The sequence below is a fragment of the Gymnogyps californianus genome, chromosome 2, assembly GCF_018139145.2.
Source record: "Gymnogyps californianus isolate 813 chromosome 2, ASM1813914v2, whole genome shotgun sequence".
In the NCBI taxonomy this organism is placed as follows: domain Eukaryota; kingdom Metazoa; phylum Chordata; class Aves; order Accipitriformes; family Cathartidae; genus Gymnogyps; species Gymnogyps californianus.
Window position 1 is genome coordinate 61531504 of NC_059472.1, and position 12198 is coordinate 61543701.

Sequence of the window (12198 nt, forward strand, 5' to 3'; positions counted from 1 at the left end):
GTATAATACTTAGACTATATCTCCCTTCAGTTAAAAAGTGCATTAGCAAAATATTCCAAGTTAAAGTTACAGAATAATATGTGTTCATATTCTGTAATTATTCATTTAGCTTGATTGCTGCATTATTCAGTATTTCCTTAAGCAAAAAAAATTGTAATGCTCAAATTGTACAGAGAAAGGTGGATATGTCATTAAATTGGTGGCATATTCAAAAATATGCATACTTTTTGATAGCTGTAAATAGTTAAAAATCAAGGGTCTTATGGTATTAAAAAAGAAAGTGGCAATGACAAGAAATTTTTGAGGAACTTGACTCACCAACTTTTTTTCCAAAGAATATTGTCAGAGTTCCTTTAAAATATTTTTTCACAGCCTGAATATAGAGCGTTTTCAGTAAACTAATAAAATTTAACAGTATATGTGGTTTTCCTTCATGACTTTTTCTTTGCCTTTTTGGTTCAGTGATTTACATTTATGTAATAACAGGACACTCTACACCAGGTGAAAGATTAAAAAATTACAGTTCAAGAAAAATACCAAAAAGTTTCCTTAGAGGTAGCATTAGCTGAAACACAAGAAAAAAATCTGTATATGAGTCCCATATCTCATAAAATATCTTCAAATATAATTGATCAATAAAAAATAATTTTAATAACCAGATTGCTTTCAGAGTTGCAGCCCCACCACCTCCTCCCTGTAGAATATGTTATGTAGCATGAACTGTTTTAAACCGTAAGTAGCAGAAAATCTCTTTCACTATTATGAATTTGTATTTCTAGCACTATTTGCCAATATTATTTCATCATCATTATTATATCAACAAACACATTTATCATCCTGTGGTATTACCTATTTGCAATACACAACTTCAGTGGTTGGAGTAGGTGCAGCACCAGTTTAATCACCTGGGAACTGAAGTAGAAATTACATATAACCTCAGGCATGACCTAGAAGCTCAGTTAAACTGCAGGAAAATATTGCCAATAACAAGGTGTGTGTTTTCAGATAACAAGTTTACAGACTTGTTCCCAGTAATATTTCTTATGCAATAAACAGTGCCTAATTAATGTCTCCCATCTCTTTGCATTTTATCTTGTCTCATGACATTTGTATAGCAACATTTTATAATCGAATAACAGTAAAGATGAAAATGCAAGTGTTTGGATTTTATTTATAGCTGTGAAAGCATGCTTTACAATTTATCATTCAGTCCAAGAATTCAGTTATCTTAAAAGGAAACTAAATTTTTCAATGACAAGTACCAGTTATGACTAAAAACTCAGCATTTACCACCAATAAATCTAATCTACATGCATTAGAGAAGAATTTTGCTGACAGTTTTTTATGACTTGATTCCACTGTAATATTTCATCTGTTTCAATATATGCATATAATCAAAATGAAGAAGTAACAGTGGTATCTCTATTTTGTGACATGGTAGGTGTCATTCTTAAAGATTGCATTTGTGTACTATACATTAGAATAAATAAATATTAAAAATCATAAAAAATATTTAATTTGTTATCCAGAAACACAAAGTATTCTATAGACCTCTTACAAAAGAATGGTGAACTGCTTTGTAGATGCACAGGATGAAAGGAGAAATACGGCTTTGGCTTTGAAAGGTAATTCACCTGCTTCTAAAGAAGATTTCACATGTCTGTGAAGGAGAAGGTTGAAGGCAATCCCTTGCAAGTAAGCAATAGCTATCAGGATGCATTAGGTAAAACTAATTTGCACAGTACCCTCATACCCTTGACCTTCCAAACACATTTGTAAATAATGTTGATGCTTCTGACAACAGACAAATCCTCACAGTTCTGTGGGAAAATATGTCAGTTCTGCATTGAAACTATATTTTCTGTAGTATTAAGTCGATCGTTTTTGTAAGATACAAATTTTGAGTTATACGGCAATACAATGCATGTTATAGCCTACACTTTGCAAAATATACCCATGATCTTATAATGCTCACAGTAAGATAAGTTTCTTCTGTGTGGTAGTTGGAGAGTGGTCTAATCTGGGTCTAATCGTCAATGTCTGGCAGTGAAGAAGCAGCAGCTTAAATTAAACTGCCAGAGTCAAACACTCTGAAAGGCAGTTTCTGGATCCAAACTTTAAAGATCTAGATGTTCCTGTAATAGAGAGAGGCAAGTGGGTTGAGAAGAAGAAAACAAAGACGCTTACAAGAAACAGCTTCCTAGAACAATGGAGTTTTTTGTTTGTTTGTTTCCCAAAAAATCTACTGGAAATGTGGTGTGAGAACACATATAAATAGAACTTGTTGATTTTACATAAGAGTCCTGCTTTGAATATATATTGATGTTAAGCTGGATTTATGGAAATGCCAATATGTTTTCCTTTCTCCTTAGACGTTTGTAAAATTAGAAAGGTTAGTTTAGTGTTTGTTTACCATCATCTTATTCTACATTTCCAGAATGTACCCTTTCAGTCTGGGTGCAGGCACAATGAAAGAAAGTAACAAAATGCAGATTTTGTAAAATATGTAAAATGTTATATCCTGACCACAGTCCAGGAAAAATTACAGGCTTTATATAGAGCTATGCATTCTGTCAGCATATATATTGTTCTGTGATACCGTTTAGGCAGAAAAGAAATTGTGAGAGGGAAGGGAAGGAAACATGGGAGCACTGGACTAGATTTGCACTGTCACCTTTGTGCTACCAGCCTTTCTGCACTGATGTCCCCGAGTTTATCTGTAGCTGGAAGCAGATGTTGGGCGACCCAGTGGAAACCCTCCCTGGGGGAACTTGACTTACCCATGTGCTGGTGTGTGCTGCCCCCCGCAGCCACTCTGCGTGCTGCCAGAATATGGCAGCACGTCTTGTGGTCCACTTTTATCATCTCCCTGGCATGAAGCCCTCTCCGTGGGAAGGTATGATTTATAAGGCGTGGCTCTGGTTCAACAGAACTCACGAATATCCAAGGAAATGGCAAAGGCTGAAGGAGAGGAAGGGAAAACAGGAGGGAAATTTCTTCATGCGTGAGCGGAAGATGAATTTTGGAGGTAGGCTTTTAAACAAGTTCATCTTATTCCTTTTAAAAGCCCCAAGTTTTTATTGCTGTCCAGAGATATACCTATTCTCTCCTTACTTCCATCAAGGAGGCTGTATCTGTAGAAGTGTTAAGGAACAGTATGCTGTTACCTCAATATTTTCTTCTCACATACAAAGTTAAATGTCATCTGGATGTTACTGACACAATGTTCTGTCTCTTACCGCCAGAAGCTGAGGATGTTATGAGAAGACCAACTCTGGGGATCTGTGTCCTGAGACAAAGACTGCAAAACGTTAAGGGAAACCTCTTTGCTTACAGTGCTCTGAAGAAGCCCCCAAAATTGTTTGTGTCCCTGTGACAACAACCACATTTGGCTCTCAAAAATCCCAAAACAGGCTCTATCATTTGAGCTGTCTGTCTGGGAACTTGGTCAGCTGATAGCCAGAATAACTCAGGAACAGTCTGTTCCTGGGTTATTCAGGGCCCTGAACAAAGGAGGGTATCCAAAGGTTCTTGGAGACCTGGAATTGCATGCCTGTCTCCTTTTCTTTTCCAGCAAATGTTTCTGTCACTTGAGATCTATGCCTAACCAGGCGAGGATTTGAGGACTGTACCAATTAGGCATGGAAAGATTTTTCTTTGATACAAATTTTCAGTAATTACAATGAGTCATCATCACTAGATGCTTCAGGGCTTGCATGCAGTATTTTTCTCTCTCTCCAAATTCCAGCACTACGTTGGAGACATTGTCACAAAAGTATTTTCCAGATGTCCCCAAAAATAGGAATGAAAAAACTGTGGCAGTTTAATAGAGACATTTCTAGATGACTGGAGTCACCCACTCCTAAAGATGATCAGATATAGACTGACTGTGACAATGGGTGCTCAGCGTGTGCCTGGTGCCAAGCCTGCTCTCCAGAAAGTTTCCCTTAGGTGAAGCCTATCCTGTAATAAAAGACAGTCAGCCTAGTTGCATGGTTTTTATCAGTTGTGGTTTCACGCTGTGTGAATGCCAACTTGAGATGTTGTTTGTTTGACCAATGCCAGAGATTTCATGATGTTAAGTTTGGGAAGTGGATAGGATGAGGCTGGGTGTGGAGGGGAGGCTGTTGTGGTGTCTCGGGGGATTATGCCTTGGGGAGTTTTTGTCTTGGTAGACTGGCAGATAGGGAGCTCTCAGATGTACGTCAATGGGATGCAATGGACGACTCAGAAAGGACTAGGAAGTTTTGAATTTTCATATAAATGTTCCAACTAACACCCAAATTGCTCTGAGACCAAAAGAAGGTGAACAGAACTGAAGAAATTAATTATTCAGACTAACTTGACAGGCATAGCCATTCAGTACAGCAGAGAAGGAAGTTTTGCATTTGAAGATCTTTTTGTTACTGTTTTTTCCCTTTGCTCCTAGAAAAATACTCTAGAACCTTTAGAAACAGAAAGTGCTTTAATAGTTCAGGTTCACCTGAACAGCAGTAAAGAATATTTCAGATATTATATCTAATGTTTTTCTAAATGTCATTTTTTCTTTCAAGAAGGCCTACTAGAAATACACTGCCTTGAAAACTCACTACTTCTTTCTCTTTTTTGTTAACTCTACCTCCTATCCCCAAATTTGAAAATGGAGGTTGCAGTCCTAATAGTGTAAACCCTTTTAGAAGTTCATAAATCAAGGCAAAGAAATTCATGTGGAACTTTATGCTAACAACTCATGTTTCAACACAAGCATATTGTCATAAAGCTGGTCAGTAAGAAGGTATTGATTTAACATCACACTTTTTTGAGTAAAATGTTAACATGAACAATTTTTTTTTTCTGTTTTTCCAGAACTAGAGGCAGAGGAATGGTGCAAACATCTTTGCATGGAGTGTCTAGGAACCAGGCTTAATGACATAAGTCTTGGGGAACCAGATCTGCTTGCTGCTGGAGTCCAGAGAGAACAAAATGGTAAGTAACTTTGTAATTGCTCCTAGATCAGTTCTTAGGTGATGTCCATGTTATCTTTGCTTGTGTTCCTTGTTGTGAGGATTTTTACTATTAGGTAGAAGCACCTCATTAATAACTAAACATTTGGATGTATTTTTGAGGCTTAATCCTATTTTTCGTACAAATAAAGATGATTAAATTCCATGCCAAATAGCATACATAGAGTGACTTCATGTCTTCATTGCGTTCACATTTTCCTGTCATAGAAAATGATGACTATGACCCTTCTGGTTCTGGAAACAATGGCCTCTGTGCAGAGGAATAAAACAGCAGCTGTTGTTCCACAGCCTTTAAAAGACAGCAATGAACATATCAACACCACTTTGGACTGCAAAACTCGTATTTGCTTTAAACTCATACCTGTCTTGAATAATGAACTCAAGGTCAAATGTTGTCAAATACAGGTGAAAAGGGCAATGACAGATGCTAGTCAGCACTAAGCCTGAGCTTGTAAGGCTTCATCTAAAGGCTATTTGGAACAGAACTTTAGATTAGACACGTGCACAGGAAGGATGCTAGTGGATGGAATGTGCAATAACAAAAGAAAATCTGTGATTATCCTGTCATTTAATTCCTATTAATGAACATGAGGGCAACACAAAATGTGCTCATTTAGTCCTCCCTAAATTACAGCTCTCAATGATTATTACTGTCTTGATGCTTTTATAAGATCCAATAGCTTTTAACAAAGTAATAAAACAAACTGCCTCAATGGTCATAAAATATCAAGCCAGCTATCATTATAAACAAAATTACGTAATTAAATTATAGAATGAATAGCACTATATTGATTATATTGTATTAATTTCGTAGAAGAGTCCAGACATCTCTGAACCTAATAACATAAAATATACAGAAATCTTTAAGAAATTTTGTTCAAAAATCAGACATGTTCAAGTGCAATTTAAAAGAAGTTCAAATGTTTGTGAAGTTGTTTGCCTGCTATGAGACACAAGATTTAATTTGTAGTCTCAAACTACTTAAAGGGAGAGCTACTAATGTTGTAGAAAAGTGATAATGATCAGACACCACTGAAAGCGTCTTATCTGCTGTATGCCTATAGGCTATAGGTATAAAACTCATATGCACGCTATTGAAGAGAGAACTATGTGAGCAGGTGGAGCTCCTTCACAAATGTGAAAGGGAATAAATCTTGTCAAAAGCCTGTGATGTGCGCAGAAAAATAGCTTGAAATTCCTCAAGCTCTTTCTGCAGTGAATTCATGTAGTGTCCAGCAGCTTTTGGACATAGATGGCAAATATTACATTTCATCTTGTTCTTGAAAGAGATCCAGTCTTGATTCAATTGCCTTAGTCTAGAAATTAGTTGCAGTGCTACCAACCAGCATATATGAACATTATTAGCATCTTTATCGTTCTAAGTAAATAAAAGAAAGGAAACAAAGATGCAAAGCATGTATTTGTTGTACAAGTTGCATGAATAAGAATGTGTGAAGGGTATCATTAGCCATATTCTTTTAAACCAAGTGGCTGAATAAGTATAATCTAATATTTGACAAGTATGCTCTCCTAAATCATTAGTTACAGTATCTCAGACAAGTAATTCTGATACCTATCCACTTCCTTCCCTCATCCCCTTGATGCACAACTCTGCATTTTAATAAGCGTGTTTGAAATTCAAAGTTGTCTTGTTCAGAAGCAAAGCAGATTCTGTTCTGGGGGTCTTTTAATCACCTTGGAAGGAGGGAAGAGTATAGAGATTCTTACTATTGGTATGAAACCTAGCATTTTGTTCATTTAGCTGTGCTGTAAGAACCTGCAGTTGCACTCAAATTTCTTTAGCAGATTCCTTCAGTAAAATCAGTTGAGTGGAACCGTGACTTCAGGTTATACTAGTTATCTCATTCTGCAAACTTGGCAGTGTCATTCCCACATGACAGTTTTATGGAAAAGGTGACTAACTGGAGGAATGGTGGAATCATTTGGTGAGGTCTGATAAAAAATTCAAATTTTAAATTTATTTTCTTGCACATTTTCCCCATATTGTAGCTTTTAAAGGCATGCTATCAAAAATTGTAGTTCAAAAGATACCTAAAAACCTTTCAAAAGTCTACTGAGCTTTTGTTGGCCTGAAACTGAAAGGTCAAAGTTAATTTTCCAATTTGAAATGCATGAAAAGTGACTATATGTATGAAATGTCTAAAATCTTGCGCATTGTGAAAATGGCAGCTCTGTCACTCCCAGGGTCGTTTTATTTTTTTTTTATTAAATAAAAACTGTACACTGGTATAGTACCTTTGAATGTCATTATTTCAGAACATATTGCAAGTATGTCAACTTCATAAAATTCCTCTTGAGTTTGTCAATGTATTAATATTTACTTGAAACAGAGATGTGAGAATACAGTTTGTAAAACCTGTAATAGAATCGTAAAGCCTCAGCATCTAATTTCATGCAGGTTCTGTTGCCTGAGCCATACGAGGGCTTTCTTTCAGGTCACTAAACAAAAGATGTCTCTTAGTATCTGAGCAAGACCACAGATTGCATTGTCATAAAGACTACAGTGCCAGTGGTTTTTCAGGGTTTTTTTACATTTTAAGGGCTAAAAGCAATTGAATAATGGTGTTATACTGTTGATATCTCTATGATATGACAGGATGCTAATACCATTAATCCCAAAAGAACATGTGTATTAACCATTAATCCTATCTCATTCCACTGTCTTTTTTCAAATGGTTACTTTGCCCTAAAGATTTATGAAATGTTTAAAATTTGATAAAGATACTTCCTTGATCATAAAAGAACTAGCCTAATAAGGGATTTTTTTCATGAGTTCCTTTACATTTTCTTGGCAATAATATTTTTAATACACTATGTTCTTCATACTTCCCCATTCCTGTTCTTAAAAGACATTTGCATGATGTATGTCATGTAATTGTAAGGGTATTCACTGAAGGGATCAGGTAAATTGACTATCTCTTGAAAAAACAGTAAGTTTTCTGCTGTGTAGTTTTGTGTTTTAGTCCTTGTATATGACCACCATAGCCAGTACCTTCAGTTTGCAACATTTGTAATAATTTTCTTAATTGTTATTGTATATGCCCTGGGACCACAAAAATTGCTACATGCTACTTATATTTTTTATACCCAAGGACTCACATTTCAGAAAATATTTGGCAAGGAAAATACATGTGTTTTCTATGATTTGTCTAATATCTCTTTTTGTTACATCTGAGCCTGTTTATCCTCCCACTCCCACTCTTGTGGTTCTCCTGAGATGAGCTGTCGATTTCAGAAGGGAAGACACCTGATTCTCTGTGACATGAATGCAACAATATGGTTTGCAAAACAGTTTGTTCCAAAGGCTGGCAAAATTGCTGTTTGGTGTGCAAATGTCGTGGCTAAAAAGCCATACATTCATAAGGCATTTCTGTCATATAAGGATAAAAATTTACAGTAGTGCAGTGATCTGAAAGAGATGTTCTTTTATAGTTCTGAGTTGTTCAGTAAGTGCTAGTAAGATCTATTTTATTGTAATTGCACTGTTGCTTGACCCTCCAGCACCAAGCAATTCTGCAGTTGTGATATAGCTAAAAAAGCCAATCTATAGATCTGCACTGCTTATAGCAGAGACCTTTGGCTATTAAGTCTTGTAGGAAGAATAGAGAAGATATCTAAGGAATTCTTGTGAAAGCACATCAGTAACAGAAAGCTCCTCACTGGATTTCATCTCTGTTATTACTTTCAAGACATATTACCACAAGTCTTACTGTGTAAACTCCGCTGCAGAAAATGACCCTTAGGTGGTTTTCTTTTTACGTTTAAGGCTCACAACTAATGGCTGCTTAGTTTGCAATGATATGCAGATTCCAATAAAAGCGAGGTTTGAAATGAAGTTTCTGTTACTCTCCAACCATTTTACCTTCTCTTTCCTGCAAATCTAAGTGATTTGTTTGTGTTCCTCAGCTCTATAGCAGCAACCCTGTTTCTGTTTAAATTTCTTTTCACACCAAACAGAGTCTCTTACTGTTTATGAATGTCCATTTAAATTATTTGATAAAGAATGAAAATATAGTATTAAATCAAAAGCAGTAAAGGCTACATGATCCTATTCAGATAACGAATTTAGTATAATGGCAGTGAGCTGTATATACAATGATAAGACAAATAATAATACACAGTTATAACTCCAGGAAGGAAAATCTGGACTCAGTTGGATCTGATAACACTGTTGGCAAGTAGTCTTCTAAGCAATATCCTGTGATACTTACACACACACTTCATATTCCTTAGGTTTCTCAAGCTGCTGCTAGGGAAAGAAATTGTGAATGTAGAGTGCTGTCTTCATTTGGAAGAATTGGAAACTTCCTTTCCAGCTCTCAATGCATTTGGAAGCATTTGTATTACACCCCAAAACATAAGAACAAAAACAAATATGTTTTTTTAAATATTTTTACCTGCCTGGCTGTTGTCATATCTAGAATTTGTCTATGCTCATGATTTCTTTTCAAAATATCACTGTTTCCAATGTGTCACTGTATTTTCATTCTTTATAAAAGGAAGTAATTAGAAAGAAGTCATCCAAATGGACACTATACAATGACAGACTACATTTGCTATGAAAAAGAAAACAGAATATCCAAGACAATATAGTTTAAAAAAGCATTATATGTAGACAGTGCTACTAAATTCACTCTTTAAGATCAGGTGCTTCCCTTTGGTGAAGACTCTATTCCTATCTATTGTGAATACTAAATAATAACACTAAAACAGCTGAATACTTGTACTAAATCATATTCTATTAAACTTTACTTGTAAACCTAAAGTAAAGAGTGAAGAAAATAGGCAAATGTAAAAATGCAAATTTTTAAACTGAAGAAAAGGCCTGCTCCATCTTTTGCTGCTGTAACTCATTTATTGTTAGGTGTCATGCCTGTGATGTCAATATGATGCTTTTCTATTATGTGTTACTGGTGCGTTGGCTTTTTTTTTTAATGCATTATGAAGCTAATTTTGATTTTAGAAGTCTGGAAAAGTTTGAAAGATAATTGATTTTTTACTTTTACTCCCTGCCTAATATTTAAATTAATATCTCATAAAATTACTTCCTTTGTAAAGTTTTTCCTCTTTTTCATAACATTTGTTTTACCTTCCTTTTTTATTTAAAAACATTCCACAGTACAGCAGTCTTGCTTCCTGGGTATTAATTGCAAGAAACTCATTAATTTCTGTTAGTAAAAATGTAGCTTTTCATAGTGAACAATGTCCTTGAATCCTCAGAAGAGGATTATGAGTTATTTCTTTATGCTACATATTGAGATTACAAACTACAGCCAAAGCACAGAGACTTTGTAATTACGTTCACAGAGCTGACTTGTTTTAGGGCATTTTGTAGGGTCTGTAGAATCTCTGTTTGTGATTTAGTACATGAAAGCATTTTGCATGTTTTTTATTCATCTTCTGTTATCCTTAATCCATTTTTATACTTTCTTTTTTTAAAAAAATAAACCAAACATAGGCAGCTTTATTCAGAAAAGGAAGGTGTTTACAGTTTTAATGGCTGGTTAATCCAGTGAGATTTCAGATTCTTTGCTACCTTACTACTTATCAGTGAAACAATTTAAAATTATTTGTTTATGGTAGCCTTTATATTTTCATTGAGATGTTAATAAACTTCTCCATACTTTTTTAACGGAAGCAAAGCAGAATAATTATAAGCAAAAGAATAAAATTGATTCTGGTCCTGATTCTTCACTGTGTGAAGCAGGAGAGAGTTGTTCTATAGTACCTGACATATGAATGAACACAAAATGCTGTGACTTCAAGACTTAAAACTCTTTTTCTACCTGAAAATTAGCTACAGATGGTCAGCAGCGGAAGTCTCATAGATGGAGAAGGAGTTTTTTCCAGATAGAAATTGAATGTTTGCTTTTAAAGCCTCTCCTTATATAGACCCCACCAACCTGACTGCCTCCTTCCATAAGTAGTTTTTCTCTCTCATTAAAGCTGAAATGAAACAAAGCATCTGGATTATAAGATTGCAATGTCATCTGGTCAGTTTTCCACCTGGGATGATTTAGGCAAAGGAATCCAGTGATAAAATGGCAGAACCAGGATCATTGGGCCTCACAGTCATTTTGCTTCCCCAGTACAGCTGGACTTTGAGCTGAAAGGCTGAGAGCATTTCAGAGTTGCTGCCAAGTCTCCGTCTCAGTCAATATGCTCATTTTAACAAAGACTCTTATGCTCCTGTGCTCTGGAAAACGTTATTAAAGGTCATATTCTTGCCAAAGCCCAAATGCTAAACACCTTTATATGCACGAAGTGTATGATGAAGCATTGCTCTGCTTATTCAAGGAGATGGGAAAGAGCAGTTACATTGAAAAGAGTGGAACAATAAATGTGGCAATATATCAGCATTTTTTTCTCATTCTGGCTCCTCCACTCCCTGAACTTTGCTCTCACCAGTTTTAGAGGGAGGAGGATAGTGATGCTGAATGCTGAGGAATTGCACCTGCTCGGTCTCAGCCTTGTCTTGTCTAACAGGATAGCATCTACTTGTTTGGTTTCTTCCATCTCCCTATTTTCTGGTTCCCCCATTAACTTCTATATATTTAATCTTACTACTCAATGAACTGTTATTATCATATCCCACTCATATGCAGATGGTGCCTGACCCACAGAGAAGCTGAATATCCTATTCAATGTGACTCAGAAGATCTGGTGACAGAATTCAGCTGGGATTCCCAAATCTAGCCTGTGAATGTTTGTTCTTGCCTGGATGAGTTTAAGGACAAAATTTACCTCTAAAAACTGAATGATTGTATTACCATTACATAGATACCTGTTCAAATATTTTCTGAAATGGAAAAATTGGACCCTGCATTTTAATTCGTAAAATCATTTAATAGTATCCACACCTTTCCATGTCCTCAATCTTCCACTACTCAAAAGTATTAGTTTTTGTTCAAAAGCAAATATATCCATACTCAGTCTTCTCCAGCACGTATGTTTGTACACTTGCTTTTCTTGCCAATTTGAGTAAATTCCAAGGGTGCTACATTTTGCCCTGCAGCTGATGTTCAGTTTAATCAGACATACTTTCTTTAATCCATGACACCTCACCTTAGACACTGACCTCCCTTGCAAAGTCAGCAAATGTCTCCTGACAGTTTGAGGATACCATATGTCCTGAATACCCTTCATGCAATAACATCCTCAAACACTTCAGACA

General features: G+C 35.8%; 1 protein-coding gene across 1 annotated transcript in view; it reads left to right on the plus strand.

Moving 5' to 3' along the window:
• DOK6 (docking protein 6) overlaps positions 1 to 12198 on the plus strand; it is a 259109-nt gene that overhangs the window by 147302 nt on the left and 99609 nt on the right. Inside the window, exon 4 of the mRNA XM_050891718.1 lies at positions 4846 to 4965. Within this exon, the coding sequence (XP_050747675.1) occupies positions 4846 to 4965 (120 nt within the window). The remainder of the gene's footprint in view (positions 1 to 4845; positions 4966 to 12198) is intronic.